General features: G+C 45.7%; 10 protein-coding genes across 10 annotated transcripts; 7 read left to right on the top strand and 3 right to left on the bottom strand.

Annotated features, from left to right (window-relative positions):
• Positions 1 to 814: 814 nt before the first annotated feature.
• GL50803_0027602 (Nop14-like family protein) lies at positions 815 to 3,352 on the top strand (the record flags this gene model as incomplete). Its single annotated transcript, XM_001705282.1, has 1 exon — positions 815 to 3,352. The coding sequence occupies one exon, from the start codon at positions 815 to 817 to the stop codon at positions 3,350 to 3,352; it is 2,538 nt and encodes an 845-aa protein (XP_001705334.1).
• A 70-nt stretch (positions 3,353 to 3,422) lies between these two features.
• On the top strand, positions 3,423 to 5,453 carry GL50803_005749 (uncharacterized protein; the record flags this gene model as incomplete). Its single annotated transcript, XM_038046172.1, has 1 exon — positions 3,423 to 5,453. The coding sequence occupies one exon, from the start codon at positions 3,423 to 3,425 to the stop codon at positions 5,451 to 5,453; it is 2,031 nt and encodes a 676-aa protein (XP_037902094.1).
• A 37-nt stretch (positions 5,454 to 5,490) lies between these two features.
• Positions 5,491 to 6,282, bottom strand: GL50803_0015985 (uncharacterized protein; the record flags this gene model as incomplete). The annotated part of the gene is made up of 1 exon (XM_001705283.1): positions 5,491 to 6,282. One exon carries the CDS (start codon positions 6,280 to 6,282, stop codon positions 5,491 to 5,493), a length of 792 nt encoding a protein of 263 aa, XP_001705335.1.
• A 48-nt stretch (positions 6,283 to 6,330) lies between these two features.
• On the top strand, positions 6,331 to 7,161 carry GL50803_0015984 (Impact-like protein; the record flags this gene model as incomplete). Its single annotated transcript, XM_001705285.1, has 1 exon — positions 6,331 to 7,161. The coding sequence occupies one exon, from the start codon at positions 6,331 to 6,333 to the stop codon at positions 7,159 to 7,161; it is 831 nt and encodes a 276-aa protein (XP_001705337.1).
• Positions 7,162 to 7,260: 99 nt separating this feature from the next.
• Positions 7,261 to 9,579, top strand: GL50803_005746 (putative Lecithin-cholesterol acyl transferase; the record flags this gene model as incomplete). The annotated part of the gene is made up of 1 exon (XM_001705286.1): positions 7,261 to 9,579. The coding sequence occupies one exon, from the start codon at positions 7,261 to 7,263 to the stop codon at positions 9,577 to 9,579; it is 2,319 nt and encodes a 772-aa protein (XP_001705338.1).
• A 57-nt stretch (positions 9,580 to 9,636) lies between these two features.
• GL50803_0015983 (Prolyl-tRNA synthetase) lies at positions 9,637 to 11,265 on the bottom strand (the record flags this gene model as incomplete). The annotated part of the gene is made up of 1 exon (XM_001705287.1): positions 9,637 to 11,265. One exon carries the CDS (start codon positions 11,263 to 11,265, stop codon positions 9,637 to 9,639), a length of 1,629 nt encoding a protein of 542 aa, XP_001705339.1.
• Positions 11,266 to 11,483: 218 nt separating this feature from the next.
• GL50803_005744 (Sec61 alpha family protein) lies at positions 11,484 to 12,902 on the top strand (the record flags this gene model as incomplete). Its single annotated transcript, XM_001705289.2, has 1 exon — positions 11,484 to 12,902. The coding sequence occupies one exon, from the start codon at positions 11,484 to 11,486 to the stop codon at positions 12,900 to 12,902; it is 1,419 nt and encodes a 472-aa protein (XP_001705341.2).
• An 11-nt stretch (positions 12,903 to 12,913) lies between these two features.
• GL50803_005742 (uncharacterized protein) lies at positions 12,914 to 13,870 on the top strand (the record flags this gene model as incomplete). Its single annotated transcript, XM_001705290.1, has 1 exon — positions 12,914 to 13,870. One exon carries the CDS (start codon positions 12,914 to 12,916, stop codon positions 13,868 to 13,870), a length of 957 nt encoding a protein of 318 aa, XP_001705342.1.
• A 5-nt stretch (positions 13,871 to 13,875) lies between these two features.
• GL50803_0032861 (uncharacterized protein) lies at positions 13,876 to 17,184 on the bottom strand (the record flags this gene model as incomplete). The annotated part of the gene is made up of 1 exon (XM_001705291.2): positions 13,876 to 17,184. The coding sequence occupies one exon, from the start codon at positions 17,182 to 17,184 to the stop codon at positions 13,876 to 13,878; it is 3,309 nt and encodes a 1,102-aa protein (XP_001705343.2).
• A 509-nt stretch (positions 17,185 to 17,693) lies between these two features.
• GL50803_0021321 (High cysteine membrane protein Group 5) lies at positions 17,694 to 19,721 on the top strand (the record flags this gene model as incomplete). The annotated part of the gene is made up of 1 exon (XM_001705292.1): positions 17,694 to 19,721. One exon carries the CDS (start codon positions 17,694 to 17,696, stop codon positions 19,719 to 19,721), a length of 2,028 nt encoding a protein of 675 aa, XP_001705344.1.
• Between the last annotated feature and the right edge of the window lie 287 nt (positions 19,722 to 20,008).

Here is a 20,008-nt window from a genome sequence, read left to right as displayed (position 1 = left end):
TAGGGGAGGGAGCCTTCCCGCGCTCGTGGAACCCCCTGCAGTGCTCCTCGCAGCCGAGCGAGCATCTCTGGGCAGGCATCGCTCGACTCCGCCTCTAGCCGGCAGACTAGCGCCTCTGGCAAACACGCTCTAGTTCTGCCACTCCAACCCCCACTGCCTTGTTCAGACAGACGAGGAGCCGCATGCCAACCGCGAGCAGGAAGATCCGGCCAGTGACGTGGCAAGGCGCAATGTCTGTCGGTATGCGTCTCCTAGCACTGCACAAGAGGCGCGCTGTGGTCCATGAGCAGAAGGACGGGTCGAGCGGGAAGGCAAACCAGGGCTGGACCTCTTCCTCGGCACCAACGCATGGGAGCTGTCCGCCGGCATCCATGAGTGCGTACTCTAACTCCAAGATAGAGGCATACGGGGAGCACACCCTTGATAGTGGGACGGACACCCGCTCCACGAGATGACAAGAAAGTATCCGGTGAGCTTCGGGCCATCCCGAGGTTCATGGCGTATGCAATCTTCGTCATAGAGTACCAAGGCCCTAGGCTACGTGGCCAAGATCACTGCTTTCCACTCCATACAGAAGTTGGCCCCAAGGGGGCTGAGTGAGAGAAAGGAGAAGCCCAGACGGTGTCGCAAGAGCAAGGTCACGACGCTCAGAGCGAGGAGGCGCGACACCCCTCCCCTCCCCAGAATCGGGCGGCCTCCAGGCTCTCGGGGTCAACCGCGCAGGGCGGGGGAGAGGCCCCAGCGGGCCTGCTCGGGCAGCGGGTGGCAAGCTCGTCTGTTAACACGGAGTAAATCTCTTCTTAAAATAAATATAATGGGGAAACCGACCCACCTTAAGTTACAAGCAAAACTGGACATAGTGAAGCGGAAAATGGGTGTAGAAGACGGAAAGCTGAACCCATTTGATCATATTAAGGTGAATACACGCCGTCAAGTCCTCAACAAAGGGGAGCATAAATATAGACACACTTGTGCAAAGCCCATTACCGAGGCAATCAAAAAACCACTTGGTTCTGCGGGTAACAATGCTCACGTAATAGCGGAAATAAATGATGAGCGCATTGTTCCGAAGCAAGGAGAAAAGGGCTATTCCTATCAACGTAGCGAACTCATACGACACAGTATTAATCAGACACCACAGAAATTCGATTTTCCAGATAATACGCGGCCAGATGAGCGGATTTTTTATGAGCGGGAAATGAGGCAGCGTGCTAGAGATGTTTACGCCGAGGTCCGTGCTAAAGCAAAAGCCTACCGAGAAGAGCATAAGCGTATTAATAGAGATGTTTCAGAAGCCGTACAACAGCTCGACAGAGCTTATGGGACAGTGTCTCGACTGTTGCCGAAAGAGACTCGTCTGGAATCCCAGTCCATTGTTGCAGAGTTTCAACCTTTAGATGGAGTCCGCGTCCATGCGTCACGTGGGGCTACTAATTTAGCCGACGCAGTAAGAGCGTGTGCTGAAACACTGGAGAAAATGGATAGAGACAGGAGCACAGCTCCAGTTATGCGTCCTAAACTTGACCACCAGCAATCCACCAATATTACCAGTAATGATCCAGAGTGCCTTAACGGAGATTTCAACTTAGGAGATAATTTTTCATCTGATACTCCTGAAGAATCTGATACGCAAAGTGGCACAGAAGGCAATGAGCACAGTGAGGAAGATGATACTAGAGAGCATCAGTTGCCTCATTTTCTCTGCCGGGAAGTTCAGCCCACATATTTCGAAAAGCTGTCATTCTCGTTGCCAGTTCCAAGTACTATGGATGAGTTCCAGGCAATGTTGGACTCTGTTCAATCGATTGAGGAGATACTGGTCCTAGACAGGCTCATTAAGTCCAACTCTACGCTCTTGGAAAGATCTAATCGTCCCGAAATGGAGAGATTGGGATCTTTCTGCACCACTCGCTTCATGTACCTCATCTATGACGCGCCTGAACTAGATCCAGTTCGCATTGACGCTCAGGCTCGAGGACTACGACATATAACCAGTGAAATTCCACATTACATGATGTCTGCCTATCAAAAGCTTATCTTAACGTATCACAAAGCGGTCCAGGCTGTGAATTTTATGAGGATCTCTCTACACAATCAGGAGGCCTTAAAAAGCAAATGCTCTAATAAGAAGAAAAGAATAGAAGGTCTTGACACTGTGCTTTTTTCCACTGCATCTATAGCCAGTCAAAAAACAGAGGCCTGTGATGAGCAGCCAAAAGGGTTTCTTTCTCTACATGGTCGTGCAATATTTGGAGGTGTTATGCTTTCTAATTTAATGGCCATTGTTTTTCCACAAGGAACTTGGTATACGTTATCCCCAGATGAGTTTGCACTCACTAATATGCGCGTGTTTGAGGAACAGCCTCTCTATACCGCTATGTTTTTGGCCAACGACGCTCCAATTCAAGGTCTGTGTTTGCGCCTTGAACAGATTCTTTTGACAACAGAGGATGCACTAATTAATATGAATAGCTGCATGCTCTGTACAATATATCAAGAGACTCTTTTCTTGCAGGCTCTCGTTCTGACCACCCTCATGCTAAGTAATGCAACTCAACTTCATATTCCATCTGTGTCTCGAGGCCTCGCGTGTATACTCCGTGTATATTCCAAGTTATTTGCACACTCCGTTGCCATCACAGACACACCTAAGAAGGTTTTTCAATCTATTACTGCGCCGTACATAGTCCTAAGTGTACCAACAGAACACAAGATTGAGTTGCTACCGTCTCTATTCCAGGACGATCTGACTTTCACCCTGGGAAATATATTAGCAGGGTTCTCAACAGTTCTCAACGCATGTTTCTTACAACTTAAGATCGCAAAGAAGTACGACCTATCCTCACAGTACTCACTTCTATTGCCAATTTGCAAGGAGCTCCAATCTCACTTAGTGCCTGCAGAAAGTTATAGCACCCCTGGTACACAATTCTCGATTCAGTGGTCTCTTAATTTGCTGGTTGAGACGCTGTCGTCTGAAAGAAAAGAGCAGAGTCTAAGTTGGATAGATGATAGGCTTCCTGAGATCAAAGCAAACGAACCTATGTATATGGTTGACTTTTGCCCAGGAAAGAGTATGGATCCCAACAAGGCCCGCGAGCGCGCCCGTGTAGAAGAGAAGCGTATCAAAAAGCAGAAACGAGACGAGGAGCGGAGTGCTCGGAGAGAAATCAGACGGAAAGCAGCTCTCCGAACAGAACAAAAGCTAAAGCTTAAAACAGGACGAGAGCGCGCCGCCAATAAAGTTCAACATATGTTGGAAGTTGATCAACATAGTTACAAAGACCTGGACGCAGCAAGAGCACGGCTCCTAAAGAAGCGTGGCGCATCTGGACGAGCAGGAGGGAGGTAAAAAGAAGGTTCGGTGCGTTTTACAGTAAATCTGGCTTCCTTAAAATTTGCTATCGTGACCGGAGGCACGTATGGACTCTACGCCGCAAGTGATCCGTCTCCTATTTGAAATGCACAAGGTCTTTCTCTCATCCCAAGCCTCTATTCACAATCGAGCATCTAATACCCACTTTGATCCCATTCAAGCATCGCAGGACTATCTCTCTGTGTTTGACGAACTCGTAAAGGCTTTGAAGGTATCGAACTTGAACATTACCTATGACTTGCTCTTCTTACGATCTATTTGGGCCCTTCTCGAGATGTTCTATCTTCGAATATACAAACACGCAACGCTGGCAAGAGCTACTGCCACAGAAGGAATATTAAGCATTCTTAGGAACTTTATCAAAGCGTTAGCTGACCTGGATGGGGCTGCACTTCAGAGGCAGCCCCATTTGGCTCCAGAAACACGATTCAAGCTTGATTTACTGCTAGGCAATACTGAGGATATACAAGGCTATCTGGCAAGTAATCATGATCCGCTTAGCATACAGATAGCTAACCTCTTGAATGGTATATCACAACCTAAGCAAGGAAAGCCAGGAGCGGATAAGCTTGCTCAGGCCGGTGGAAAAAAGTCTGAACTCCAGCAGATCATAGATATGCTCTCTGGAAATATACAACCACTAGAATTCCTGGGGCATTTAACAATCGCACAAATTGGAGATGATCAAGAGCTAAGACCCTTGATAAGAAAGCTTTCATACTTTGTAAAGCAATCTGATGCAAATAACTCATCTCTTATAGCGCCAATTACATCCAATGCTCTCGTCTACCTTTGCTTCCTTATAATTATAGAGGTACAGTATGGAAAAATAAAGCAGAAAAGACAAGATACTTATGTAGAAGATCTCCGGCTGCTATTTGAGATACTTTTGAAATCAGTCAAATTCTCGCATACTTATGGCCCATATGTTACTGCTTTCTTGGTAACTCTACAAAGTATCCTGTCATTTTCTTCGATTGCTTTATTTAAACAGCCGAATAAAGAACATACACAGGAGGCCTTCATGAGTATTGCCCTACAATCTACACCGTGGTCCTTCTCTACTCTTTGCGGGATGAACTCGTTGAAAAAGCCACTTCTGTTGATGATTTATGCACATATCATGGACCTCATTTCAACTGCTGACCACATTTTCCAGTCAGCCCGTGTTGCTGCCATAATGAGCTATGCGGAGTGCCTTAGTGAGATACGCGTGTTGGTAGATGTCTCTGGGGCCCAAAAAACACTGTCAATCGATACTACAAGTACTGGGATATGGAAGCTCGCCATAGATTACTATCGTTGGACCCTTCCAAGTAACGCAGACCTAGTCTCAAAAAATAATATTTCTCACAGAATTCAGCAAGCACTGTATTCAAAAATTGCATCGGCAGAGGACGTAACCGAGATCATAGAGCTACTACACCTTGTATCCCGATTGGAACTAGGACCAGAGATGGAGCTGCTGGTCAAGAAGGGGGCTGCACAAATGCTGGAGCGAAGAAACCTCATACAAGATGCTGCTTTGTGGTACAAACGCGCAGGAAAGATGGATGAGTTGAAAAGATTGGTTACCAGGGCTCTCAAGGAGGCCATACGAGTGGCTATGGAGGAAATAAACGGAGAAAGCGCTAGTTCGCTATTTGCTGCAATTGAAGCCATGATCTCGGACGTGGATATGGCCGATCATGAAATTGTAGAGGACATTGCACTGGCAAAGAATATAAAGCTCTTCAGAGAGCATATAATAACCGCGCGCCAGAGCATTGATAAAAGGCACCAGCATGCTAAAGAGATTCAGGCATTGTCATATGAGCTTGTGAGCTCCCCGAGTTTCTTCCTCAACGTAGTACCGGCCGTCGTTTCTGACGCTTGCTCAGATGAAATGGGAACTCATATTAGTGCCGTCCAATTTGAGGAGTTGTCTCTAGGTTTCCAGCGCTCTCTAACATACTATAATGCGGAGGCATATCTACCTCAGAGTCAACTTGGGTTACGCAACATTGCCGCGACCCAATATGAAATATGCTCTAGACTTGCAGAAGTATATATGATGAGCACGGAGAAGTTGAGTTGAGTTTGAGTAAGCACATGAAAAATATCTGGGTGTTCCATCAAAATTTGTGCAATAGCCTACCGCATATTAACCCGACAAAGATTGCTAGTATGTAGTGTACTACACGAAGCTCTAGCCTGGTGCCTATGATGTACTTAGACAAGGTGTCATGATTGCCAAGCTCCTTGAGGCGCCTCTGAAGTTCATCAATCTCTCTATTGAACCTAAGTATTTCTGCTTCATCGCGGGAAATGGTATTCTTAAGAAGATCTATTTTTCCTTGCTGAAGCTGGATAGAGTGCAAGAGAGACGCCTTCTCTGCGATGTATCTTGCTTTCTTGTGGCTTATATTCCCCAGCTCTGTATCAAGATCCTTCGAATCAAGTATTTCTGCGGGAACATGACGTGCAAGTTTCTGCACAGCTGCAGGGGGTGCCCCGTCCACAAATGAAACAGTGAATTTCTGAGTAAACAACCTTCCTTTTCTGCATGCGTCATTGTAGTGCGAGTTCCAGTAGATTCGTAATGCTGTTGGTTGCGGAGATGCGTCAGTACTGAGAGATGCATAGGCCCCCTGCTCCAAGGGAAAGGCGTCAACAGAGTAGCGGTGATCTTCGTGAGGTTTTAGCTCTTCCTTTAATGTGAGGCTGACGCAAATTTCTTGGGCTGTATGCGGGGCTAATACAAATATTGGAGGATAGACTATGTAGTCCTGCGAGGCAGTAGAGCTTATCTTGACCAGAATAGGGAGATCAAAGGTGCTAGACACAACAAAAAATGAACCCTGCTTCGCCTTGTATGCTCTGTAGAAGGGCATGGTCATGGGAGAAACGGAGAAGAGAGTGTTCATGCCAAGTCCCGAGTTTTTTTAAAGAAAAATCCGAAATATCAATTGCCCATGAATGAGCAGCTAGGCGCTTTAGAGCACATGTTTCCTGAGTGTACTGTGGATGTATCTTTGCCTGTTGTCTCCCTTTTCATTAATAACGACAAAAGTCGCTATGAAAGCTCTATCGTTTTCAACTTGTCATTGAGCAACTCCGTCGAAGACTCCAAGGATCTACTGATTAACTCCGCAAAAATCCAATCCACAACTCTATCCTTTGATGATTGTAGGCTTTTAACTAAGGAGCTTATGGATATCGTCGAAGCAGATCCCACAGATCTAATTGCTGCTGCTGTCTTTGCATATGGAAAACTGGTTTCTGCACTAGAGTCTTTTAATAGGAATAATGTTCCTAAAGCCGCCTTTACTTCAGAACAATCTAAGTCCCCAGTACTTTGTAAAAGTGCACTTTGCATAGATGATCATTGGCTCAAAGAACGATGTATTCTCAAGTCTAATACCATAAAATCGAAGAAGTCCGTGTTTTTCGCGCACACCGCACACGTTTTGACTATTGAGGACGTTGATCGACTCTGCATCTTTCTCAAGGACACTCAAGGACTTGACGATGCAACCCATAATATCATTGCTTATCGCCTCTGCTCGACGAAAGATCCATCTGACCTTCAAGAGGGCTTCGATGATGACGGAGAGCATGCAGCGGGAGGGCGCCTACTGCTGTTGATGCAGAAGATGAAGGTTTATAATAGGGTCGCAATCGTCACCAGATACTTTGGTGGAATCCCTCTGGGTCCAGCACGATTCAAACATATTAACGATTGCGCACAGGAGATCATTTTGGAAGCAAAGGGATTGGATCCAAACTTTTGTAGTGGGCTGTAGTAGACTGCTGCATTTGCCAACCCACCAACCATGCGATGGAGATCATAGTTCATAGTGAGTATCTACAGGGTTCAAAGTTGAATATAAATTGTTTACATTATGAGGGCACCTGGGGCTACCACTGAGCAACAAGCACGTGTGCCTATAATCCTTATTCCAGGTCTCTGTAGTACCAAACTGGACATCGTCCACAGGACAACGGGCATGAGAGAACGTGCGTGGGTTTCAGCTCATTACATACCAAAGTCCCGTATGGGAGAAAAGATGATAAACGATGTATGGGGAAAGCCAACCAGTGATGGCCGGTATCAGTCGTTTATTGAAGATGTTGGAGATATGCACATATTGGAAGGCTTCAAGGGTTGCTCACACCTAGCTCAGCACTGGGGTATCTCCGTGATTCATGCCTTAAATCCCAAATTCATGCTTGGCAGATATTTCACTACTTTAAAGAATAGACTCAAAAGGCACGGATATCAAGTGGATGTCGATCTCTTTTGCCATTCGTATGATTGGCGACAGCCCCTATCATCTGATGCAGTTTTAGGCTCTCTGCGAAGACTCATTCTGAGTGTCTTGAATAGAACTAGCTCCTTACACGTTATTCTAATTGGTCATAGCCATGGTGCGCTGTTGGTCAGGCTGTATATGCAGTTGTATGATGACTGGCATCAACATATTTTTCGCTTTATAGCAATTGGACCCCCTTACGATAACTCTTCTGCCTATATGGCAATGAGTCTTATCAACGGTTTCGCATTGAAAATCCCATTTATAAAATATATAACAGCTCGCAATTTCCAAGCCAGCAGCTCTGTTCCTGTCTTTCTGGGCCCTGCTCCTGTGGTTTCACAATTAGAGGAGTATGGTGTCAATCAATACATTCCTACTTGCATATTTATTAAGAAAGTTTACCGAAACAGCGCTAATTTTGCACGTCAGATAGGTGTTTCAACTCATGACCCTGGCCCTACCTATTGTACTGATGGATCACTTTACAAAAAGTTCTTGCAAAAAGTCATTCCTACCAACCTCTCTATCAAGGATATCTCTGTTGATTTGAAAAAGTACGGGAAAAAGTTTCCTGATCTTTCGTCTCTTCTTCTTCTGAGACTCAGTCAACAACCAGAAAAACTCCATCCACAACACGAGGCACAGGCATTACGACTTTTGCTGTTAAATATAAAACGCGGAGTTCTTCGGTCAAAGGTGACAGGCGAGCGCATTTGGTCTTCTAATTTCTTATACGTTGATACGCTACTAACTCCACGTTATACGGTTGGTATACCTACTCGAGAGGCTGTTGAGAACCAGCTTGGTTTGTGGGAATGGGAGGCGTATACCTCTTGGACAGAGACTTCAGACCTTAGAAAATCATACCTGCCACTACGTGCCTTTAAGCATCCATGGTTTTATATTTCTGGCGATCGGCTACTCCTCAAAGAAGATGCCCCCTATTACGATGAAATCAAAGACTGCAGAGTTGGCGCACCAACTGAAATCATTCGCTCGTCATCACGCCCAGACATTCTTCAGCATGCATACGCTAACTCCATTTATCAAAGCTTCAGCGATTTCACAGCTCTTCGGGACATTTTTGAAGATGCAGGGACGCTAGTACGGCTTGCTCCTTACACTAACAGAGCAGAAAGCGCATTTGTGCCATTAACGCTTTCTGTTTATAAGACCGCAACATTAGATCTAAACCACAAGCAAAAGGCACTAAACCATAGGCGCACAACTTCGGTAGTGAAGCAAACTAGACTAATAACTCCTACAAAAGCATCTGACCTAGAGGATCATTGTGCTGTGGAAGTAGTTGCAGACAAGAACTTGTTCACTGAATCAACTCCTTTGGAACTAATCTCATCTTTATACAGACTTGACAAAGCGGGTTTTCGTGGTATGTCAGCCTTGCGTCAACGACCACACAATGTGCAGACTGGCATCAAGATACCACCTCTGCCTTGGAGTAGCATAAGTGTCGTTTCATCCATCATCTACCGCAGCGTTCTGTCCTTGATGAAAAGCCTCAACCGCCCTGGAAGCCTGGAGGAGTACTTATTTGAGCCTTTTGAGCAATACTGGGATGAGATCTATAAGATACGAACGAAACCAATTATCTTCCCGCAGCCTAATGAAACCAACTTCCGTTACTTTGCTATCTGTGGAAGTGGGTGCAAGACTCCACTGCACGTGGTCTACAATCAACCAGTCAGTAGCTACCATGAACTCTGCACGCAAATCCCCACTACAATTGATTCTGATGGCGATGGAACAGTCTTGCTTCATTCTGCCCTATCGGATGGATTTCCACATGATTTTGTTATTGACCGTGTTATCGTAAAGAATATTACTCACTTCATGCTTATTCATGACAAGGCCGTCTGGTCATTGATAGAGGAGGTCCTCTTCTAGAGTCGATAAATGAAAATGGATAGAGTACCTAAAGATTTACTTTTATACATCCTGGCGTTAATACGACTTGGCACAGTACATGTAGCAAACAGCAGGTTTCCCTGAAAGGGCACAGACCTCGCCGGGGAGAACATTCTCGTCGGGATTGTGCCCGCGAATTTCTGCAGAGCACGCATCTTTTAGCTTCTTGTCCCACACTTCACCATCGGCCTCTGTCGTATAAAATGGAAAGCGTGCCAGGCCTCCCTTGTTTTCTATACAAGCCACTATCTCATCAAAACTCTTGCAATTGGTAACCATGGAATTGTGAAATGCAAATGCCTTTTCCTTAAGCCTGGCTTTGTAGGCGTCTAGCTCGTCCTTGATAACATTTTTCACAACCAACTCGTGGTTTTCGGTGGTATGAGAAGATACCTTCATGACCTCCGTAATGGGAATTACTCTTTTCTGGTCCTTTCCTACATCACGGGGCACAACAATGCATTGACCGTTGGCCAAATCACGCTGTCCAACTTCTATTCGAAGAGGCACCCCCTTGAGTTCATAATAGTACAATTTATCGCCCATGCTCTTCGAGAAGTCATCGTCGATAGAAACCCGTAATCCAAGCTTTGACTTCAGGGTGTCGGCGATTTCGTTTACCTTCCCCAAAACCTGCTGATCGGACTCTTGGTTGTTTTTCTTTCCACAGCCAATTGGAATTATTACTACATGGATGGGGGCAATGAGGGGAGGAAGAACCAAGCCTCCCGAGTCCCCATGGATTGATAAGGCACACGCTAGCACACGAGTGGATATACCTGCACACGTTAGGTATGGATGCACGCTTTCATTAGCCTTGTTCGCATACAGAATATCGAAGGTAGACGAGAAGCGTTGCCCAAGATTGTGGATGCCGGCTGTTTGAAGCACTCGCCCACACGGCATAACGACATCGGAGACTTCACTGTAGTCCGCACCCGGAAACCTATCCCAACATACGCGGCGTAGCTTTTGCCCCTTGAAGCAGAGCTCGTCGCTAAAAATGGTGTCGATAACTTTCCAGTAGTCGGAAAGTTGAGACACCGCATCTTCTGCTGTTGCATGGCAACAATGTGCCTCGTTCCAATGGATCTCTCTAACTCTTATTAGGGGCTTTGTGTTTTTTGTCTCATGGCGAAATATGGTACACGTCTGATGAATTTTCAGAGGAAGATCTTTGTAGGAACGGACCCACTTGGAGAACATAGAGTATATGGCTGTCTCAGAAGTAGGCCTTAGAGCAAGGCGCTCTTCCAGCGGCTGGAGTCCACCTTTTTCGACCCAGAAGCATTCTGCCTCGAAGCCCTTTATATGATCACTTTCCTTCTTCAGAAAGCTTTCTGGAATAACAGTAGGAAAGAGAATCTGGCTAATACCTACCTTAGCATACTCCTCCTCGCAAAGCCTCATAATAGCATTCTCCATGAAAAACCCATAAGGACGAAAGACAACGCAGCCTTTAACTGGGTAGCGCCTATCAACAAGCTCTGCAGCATCCATAATGGCATCAAACCAATCAGCAAAAGTGTCACGGGTCTTAGTTAAGCTGAAAGTCACGTCGCCACCACGAATCGCCTGCTTCTGTTGCTTCGACTGATCACGTGCTGTGTTGCACTGCTTGCCTCGCACAATGCCATGACTGTCCTTTTCCACCACCTCAGGCATGATTGGTCACTCTAATTTTGAATTGGAATTATTATTTCAGAGGCTTATCGATGAGACAAAATGATTTGCATCTGCTATCCATACTCAGTTAATAGTCAGGTCGCCTAGTCTAAGCTTTGGTACTGTTTTTATTGCATCTCCATTGGTCAACTTAAGACTTTGACATGTTACAGTTTGTTAAAAGTCAAAAAAGAAAGACCAGAGGGCGTGGAGCAAGGATGGTTGCAACGTGGTTAAAGGTGCTGGATCCGTGGGCAAGGATGCTACCTAGTGTTGAGAAGGCTCCGAAAACGGTGCGCTTCACTACAAAAGGGCTTTATACCTTTCTGGCCTTAATTGTCTACCTCACGGCTTCTCAGGTGCCGCTTTACGGTCTGCACTCCTCAATCCGTAAGGATCCTTTGTTCTGGCTGCGTTCTATATTTGCGGGCCAGCGAGGAAGCCTCATGGAGTTGGGTATTGGTCCTACGATCACTTCGAGCTTTTTCCTCAAGATACTTATCTCATCCAAGGTACTGCCCTTTGACAAGAACAACGAAGTAGAGAGCCAAGTTTTTAATCGTGTCCAAAATCTTATTGGATTTATTTTCACCTTCTTCCAGGCCGTTCTTTATGTGCTCGCTGGTATTTACGGGTCTATCTCGCAAATAGGCCTGTTCAGTGCAGTGGCCATTATTGCTCAGCTGACTATCTCATCTATACTGGTTCAGGTCTTGGATGAAATGCTTGAAAATGGATGGGGCATAGGCTCTGGTATTTCTTTATTTACCACTGCCAATGTCTGCGAGAACATCATCTGGAAGTCGTTCTCCTTCTTCCGCATCGACCGTGGCAATGGAAAGGAATTTGAGGGTGCTGTCCTGGCAGCTGTCCATTACATGTTCACCCAGCCAAATAAGCTCAAGGCGATCAAGCTGGCCTTCTTCCGGGATGGTCTCACAAATGTGATGAACATTATAGCAACCCTTGTAGTTTTCCTTGTGGCTATCTATCTCCAGGGAATCAAGCGTAATTTGCGGATTCAGCATGCAAAGGCAGGGCCATCCGTTCAGCAACAATATCCCATCAGACTGCTTTATGCATCTTCGACGCCCATGATGATTATATCAACATTGACGTCTAACGTCTTTATGATTTCTCAGGCTATCTGGCGTCGCTTTGGCAATTCTATTTTCACTGCGCTGCTAGGTACTTGGGCGGAGGTCGAGTCGCGTCCTGGTCAGGCCTTTCCAACAGGTGGTCTTGCATGGATTCTTGCCTCTCCGTACTCTCTTCGAAGTGCACTCTTTCACCCTATTCATACCATTCTCCACGCGGTGACCTTAGTCGCTCTCTCTGGGCTTATCTCACGTGTCTGGGTAGAGTTCTCTGGTGAAGGCGCTAAAGAGGTCGCAGAGATGCTCGAGACCAATGGCTGGTGCATGCCTGGTTATATGACTAAGGGGGCTCTTCAGCGCGAGCTGAATAGATACATTCCAACTGCAGCCCTCGCAGGCGGTCTTATACTCGGGTTTGTTGGGTTCTGTGCGGACATCTTTGGTGCTATTGGGTCTGGCACGGGCATTTTACTTGCAGCAACGACTCTCGTAAAGATGTACGAGGAGTTCGCTAAAGAAGGTATCCAGCTTTCTATGTAAACTCGATAAAAATGACCCCTGATGATGCATCGCTGCGTCTCCTTGTTGTTGGATATGTCACGGGAGAAGGAGGCGATTCTGAGCATTTGCCAGAGTGCATTTTGCGCAGAATCGATTCTATAGTTTCATCCTTAATTCTGGCTCGCAAAGCATATCTACAATTTGTAAAATCAACGGCTTTACAGAGCAAAGAACTTCTTCAGCCGTGCTCACCCCTAGAGAATCCTTGTCCAAGGGACTCTAGTACAGTTCGCCAAAGTACACCTATTGCAGTGCCAATCTTAGGTGGCACTCCTGAGACCACTGAGCTGGTGAGACTTCTAGATAGAACTCACCCTACAGTCGACTGCTCTGCCCAGCTCACAGAGCCTAGTCGCCCTCCTCAAACGCCCGAGCATCGACGACTGTCTCTAATGGAGAGGCTGCAGCCCTGCAACCTTGCGCTGCCTAGCACACCTGCTTCTAACCCCCTTACGGATTTTGAGTCATACACCATCTTTCAGCTCCGTCAGAGCCTAAAGCAGCTGGGAAAGAAGTACTTTACACGAGAGCAGGCCATACAGACTTTGCGTAGAGAGCATGATACTCATGGGTGGCTTCCAAATATCCATTTGACTCAGTTCCAGCTGATGTCCCCGGCACGCCGTCAAACGCTGGAGGAGACAATTACCGATTGGATCAAGGCGTCTCCCTGGTACCTGTTGATTCTGACCTTTGTCCCAGTGAACAAGTACAAAATGCTCGAGCATATGAAGAAGTGTAAGATCAACGTTTCCCTAGAAACACTCAGTAACTATTTACTTAACAATAATGTGTTGATGGCAGAGAGGGAGGAGACTAATACAACTAGCCTAGACGCTGACAAGTTGAAAATTAGATATCCCAAAGAGAACGGGGAGAAGCAGCTAACTTTAAGCGAAATAATTACCCCCAGAGGTCGAAAAGCAAAACGTAAAATTAGGCGATAGCACACCTATGAATTAATGCACTTATCTAGAGCATCCCTGTTTAGCCCAACTATTATATTGGCTCGCAAAACGTCGTTCAAAAGGGCATCAAATTCCTCGTTGTTTATAGGGCACATCTTTACGGTTTCCATCAAAGAACAGCATATCTCCGTGCTAGCCTCAGCAGCTACATCTGGCATACAAAGCGCAACCATAAGAATAGCTATAAAGCAGCAATCTCGGTCATCCACGTCATCGCTTCTGCACACCTGAAGGACTATTATATCCAGATTTTCAGCAACCATCTGTAAAAGGCGACAGTCCAGAAAAGGAACCACTCGTCCCATAAGTAGATAGATTCGCACCCATTTCAGCAAAGCAACAGATGCATTGATCAAAACATCTTTTGTTGCTCGCTCTTCTTGAATCAGTTCGAGAAGGAGCTGCGCGTAATTTTGGAAATGCTCACCAGATAGTTGTGCAGTGTCTGAAAGTATCAGTATCTCTTTTGGTGTTTCACAGTACTGAGGCAGTGCTGCTAAATACGACCCTAGGTCTCCAGATGCTGTGCCACAGTAAAGAGTCATATATGCGTGTACACCAATGGATACACTCAGTTGTGGGCTTGCAATAAGTGTGCTAAATAACCAAGTCGCGTTGTTCTGCGCTTTCGGTTCAAAAGGGCTCTGAATCACATTAAACAAACAATCTAGTAACGCAGATGAATATTCACGGTGCACGAAAATATGCTCTGGATATTCCCTGACAATTTCTCCCAATATCCCGAACATCTCCGCTTGCAGAGTTGTGCCTACAAAAATAGCAGCAGTTTGAATGAGTGCAGGAACAAGTGACTGATTGTTGTAATTTAGAATCATCATAGCCGTGCTATTTCCAGTCAATAAAGCATCATTGATAAACGAAATAAGACTTTCCATCAGTGACACGTCGGGCCAAAGAATTGGATTTTCCACCTGATCCATGCAAAGCATAAGTCCTCTGATTACGCTGTCAATGTAGGTAGGAATGAGGTGAGAATGTATGGTCTTTTGCAGCTTCTCTGTCTGAGGCCCAATACCTGGATGGATCAAGTCCCCAAGCAGTGATGATATGGCATCATTCAGATTACTAAATGCCAAGCATATGCGCTCATCAGAGTCGTTACTATCAGACAAGGTGGTTATTGCGCGAACAACGTGAGGAAGATAGGAAGGAAGTAACGTAGAAAAGACCTCAGCTAAAGCCTCCATGACAGAGGTTGTGCATAGAGAAGAGCGTCCAAGTCCTGATATGTCATACTCTGCCACGCCTGCCATAACTATGGACGTTTCTTTTCCGGAATCGGCCATCAAGCAGGAGATCACTACATCAATTAGAAAGTTAAGCTCTGTGGGAACAACTCTGTTTGCTCGTACGTCCAGTAGTAGAAGCCCACACACTATATTCAGAACACCCTCGTAGACAATTCGATCTATATAGGACACTGTAATAGCTTCTCCTGACGGTACAAATTGAGCTGAATCGGCAGCAGAGCTATCAGAAGATACAAGTGCGATATCAATTATTGTCCCAATGGCTCCGATCGCATAGTACCTTGTTCTGATGTCTGAAGAGAACACAAGGACCTTAAGAAAAGATGCTAGGATACATGTAATTGAGGAGCTGTCAAACAATTCGATGTATTTTGAAATGGTGTATACACTATGAGAAACTATGATAGACAGAAATAGAGAGACCCTCTCCCCTCTTGCTGGGGCACCTAAAAGCTGGCTATGGTTTTCAGTAGCGCTGAAAGAGCGATACGAAGCCTCCATGGCTACAGAGAACTGCTGATTAAATGATACGCTCCCCGTAGAATGGTCGAGTAGAAAAGGCTCAGGATAATCCGTATAGAACGTGTCCAGGACTGTAGCTTTGATCTGTATTAAAATGGTAGTAATGGCTTCCTTCTTGACATGAGACGAAACATATGCAAGAATCGTTATGGCCGCTTCGATGATGGATATGTCACATGATGACAGCATTCGGGTGCATCCCTGTATAACTAGGTCAGTACAATCCCTTCGTATTCCACAGAGTATGTCTAAGAGGAGCAAGGCGTGTTTACGATTAGTCCACGGTCCTAGTAGATCTGAAATTTGTCCTATGTCTCTTGTAGCCACTGCAGCTGAAGATTTTAAAAAGAGAAGCTCATCTTCTTGAAGAATGCACGCAGCAAGCAGGGGATCTATCAGATGAAGGGTAATGTGATTACGCAGAACAGAATAAAAATTGGAATCGCTAACGAAAAGGTGCCACACCTCCATTACTAGCCGCGCCACACCTGTCCCTTCGCCGCGGAGCTTAACCCCAAGATACTGTACTTGTGCCTCAAGTTTCTCTCCAACGTTCTCTAGCTCGTAAAGCTCTTTGGTCATATATATTAGAAGTTCCAGAACATTAGAGAAGAAGTCCGTATTCTGATAGTACAGTTCTGGCGTCACGGTAATGCTTCGGATAACAACTTCGAGTGCAGCCTGGAGAAGATCCCAATCTGAATGAATGGCTAACGGACAGAGGCGCTCTATGAGGATGAAGACTCGCGAAATGAGCGCAGTGTCATCACTAAACTGGGGAGAGATAGGCTCTGTCAAAACACCCTTATAAAACCGTAACACTGGACTGAAAGCAGCAAACATGAGGGGATTTGCATCTATAGAGACTTTAGTAACTAAAAAAGTGGTAACAGTATCGGTTAATACCGTCGAAACCATCATCTCAATGGCAGCCGACAAACCTTTGCAGTCCTTAAGAATCTTAATGGAATCGTCGGTAATATTCTGTATCAGCAAAGAAGTACACATAAATGGAGCGAGAGATTTAGGATTGAGATTCTTGCAAGAGAGAGATGACACGTATGTGGCTTGCATGGAAGTCACTGCCTCTATCAGTGCCTGCTCTAGTTCCGGCCAAATGAATCCCACACGTTCATGACAAACTAATGCACTTATCATATTCGCGAGAATTGACTGTGAATTATATGCTCTAGATGAACTAGATTGCAGGCTGTCTACTAATCGCAGAAAGAGATAGGACGCAATATCCTGCCGCCCTTGCGATATAATATAGCTATACGACTGACGAATGCACGCTTTAAAGAGCGCGCCGGCGTATGTACTGTAGGGTCCATCGGAGAGAAAAGCTTCTAAAAGTAAGCAAGGAAGATCTACCTCTGTCTCGACGAGCCTTGCCATAAGGTCATTTGCCTCTTTATTTGCTTCGTTCGTCATACATGATGCTAAATTGATTAGCTTTTCAGTGTTAGCAATGGCCGTTGAAGTAGGGCTCCAACCCATTGCAATTATTTTTATGGAAAGCACCTCTTGTCGATAGGACAAAGCGGCTCTTGTCCATACATAGAATGTTGCAATTAGTACGTTAGCAATATAGATCGGGTTGAGGCGAGTGAAACACAGCCAAACGTGGTTATTGTGTTAGAGCAACATGCATCATGCGAAAGAGTCAGGCTAAGTAGAAGCGCAACCATTTTCTGAAGACATACCTACGTTGCTTTCTGTCATGATTACAGCCTTAAATTCACTTGTTATTCAGTTGAATTGTTAAATAATATTTTACTACATATAGTTATCGTCACAATCTATAGTTGGAAGCCCGAGAAGCTTGTACACAAAGGTTACGACTTCCAAAGGGTGTATACCACAGGCACCTTAAGTACAAACTAATGTTAAAAATAACACAGATCATTTTGAAATGTACCTAATAGTTACTTAAGGGCAGGACGCTAATAACGTTACAGGCTATTGCGCTTTTTCACCATGCACACGAAAAATGTATAGAATCTAAAATGCAACTTCTTACTCTAATCGCTCTTCTTATTGGAACATTAGCTATCAACTGCCCCCGAGACCACTATGCTCTCGGCAACATGTGCGTTAAGTGCGATGACAGCATGCTCTGGTGCCTCTCGTGTCGGGGGCCAGGAGCCTGCACTGAGTGCAAAGCGGGGTACTATCTCGACTATGGCTATTGCAAGCCGTGCGACCACACATGCAAGACGTGCAATAATCCGAACAGCTGCTTGGAGTGCAGCGGGAATCACTGCAGGAATGCAATTGGGGTCTGCGATGAGCCCGGTGAGGTCTATGAGGGGTGCATCAGGTGCGCACATGACACCAACAAGTGCATACAGTGCCACGCTGGATACTTCTTTAATGCAAAGACCTTTACATGCACTAAATGCAAAGATAACTGTTACAGCTGCAAGAATGAAACTGAGTGTGAGGAGCCCTCTTCTGGGTACTATTTAAATAAAACCACTGGAGAGATTACTCGCTGCGTAGATACTAACTGCAAAATATGTAACACATCTAAGGATACATGTGATGAATGCGTGAATGGATACGGTTTAGATAAAAGTAGTAACAAAAATGGGAGTTGCATTAAGTGCACTGTCCAAAATTGCAATGAATGTGAGCCTAAGGACACGTGTACAGGCTGTAAAGAAGGCTATGTCCTCAGCGGAGCTGCTTGTCTTCCTTGTGCCACAAATTGCTTGTTCTGCATGAATGGTAATACTCCCGCGCCATACCGCTGTACTAGTGGCGCCTGTATGCCAGGGTCTATGTTTAACCCCTATTCGCAGTACTGCTTACCATGTCCAGATGGATGTTTTTCATGTTACTACGATCTTGGACACGGAGAAGCTGTATGTGAAAAATGTAAAGTAACAACAGCAGCTAGGACTGGTCCAAAGATATACGGCGTACTATGTGCTACATCTGAACCAGACCCATGTGCTGAAGATGAATTTCAAGAAAATGGGGCCTGCATACGCTGTGAACTGAGTATACTGGGATGTGATACGTGCAGCGAACGATACAACTGCACAAAGTGTCAGGACGGCTTCTACTTGTCTGACAATATATGCGTGGCCTGTGACTCCGTTTGTTATACCTGCGATGGTCCAGGTAGTAACTGTAAAACATGCCGTAATGATATGGCGTTAAAGGATGGTATTTGCATTCCTGTTGGCGACGTAATTCCTAATTGTATACTTGCAGGCGATGAGACAGATCCCACCTGCATTAAGTGCGTTGCTGGATACTATGTATCTAGTGGAATTTGTGCTTCCTGTGCCGATAAGTGTGAGTCCTGTAGCGGCCCCGACGTATCCCAGTGTATGCGTGCCGTTGAAGGATACTTTTATGACGCAACTAAAAAACAAATCGATAAGTGCCAGGTTGAAAATTGCAGCAGATGTCTGTTTAAACGTGAAGAGTGTTCTACATGCAATAATGGATACTACTTGTCAACAGACAGCACAACTTGTACCAAAGGCTCTGTCCAAAATTGCATGGAATATGTTAAAGGACAGGATAAATGTAATACTTGTATCAAGGGCTACGGATTTTCAGAAGGCGCTAATCCTACCTGTATTCCGTGCCAAAAGGAATGCATTAGAGGCTGTTACTTTGCAGATATTTGTGCGTTCGGAGTTTGTGCCGATGGTTTCTACTTCAGTTATGACAACAGTAAGTGTCTTGAGTGCCCCTCTGGATGCTCTATGTGCAAACAGTTCTCAAATAATGGCCGAGTTGGATGCACGCGATGTGCCTCGGGAGAAACTGTCAGTCTAAGCACAGCCTATGGCCTGCACTGCAGTGGCCTTTTGAACAAGTCTGGCCTCAAGCCCGGAGTAACAGCAGCGATCGTGATTCTGGTCCTGCTCCTCATAGGCGTCTGCGCGGCAATACCGTTCATCGTGAAGGTCCTGGTCCGCAAGGGGGTGCGTAGAAGGACCCGGGCAATGAAGTACGATCGCGGGAGTGCAGACAGTCTGCTGCCCGAGGGGTCCGCCGACTCTGCTCTTTGATGTAAATGTATCTACTGCGGTGGCGATTGTGGAGAAAGCTCGAGTAGGTGCGCCCATTGGCAGGAGACAGCGACTGTGAGTGCGAATTGGGCGACGGGTCCCCGATGTCTCTTGTATTGGGAAAGATCAGCTGGAGCCGAGAACGATGGTGGTTAGATTGCATAATGCTCGAGACTAAGACTCCTTCAGGCACTCAAGTTGGATGAGGATTTCTAAAGATCTGTGTCTACGATAGCGTCCTCAGTATAACCTGGGCCAGAGGTCTGCAGGAGGCGGCTCTCATGGGC

This window comes from Giardia intestinalis, chromosome 4, assembly GCF_000002435.2.
Source record: "Giardia intestinalis strain WB C6 chromosome 4, whole genome shotgun sequence".
Classification (NCBI taxonomy): Eukaryota; Fornicata; order Diplomonadida; family Hexamitidae; genus Giardia; species Giardia duodenalis.
The sequence above is the reverse complement of the archived record's forward strand: the minus strand, read 5'-3'. Positions and strand labels throughout refer to the sequence as shown.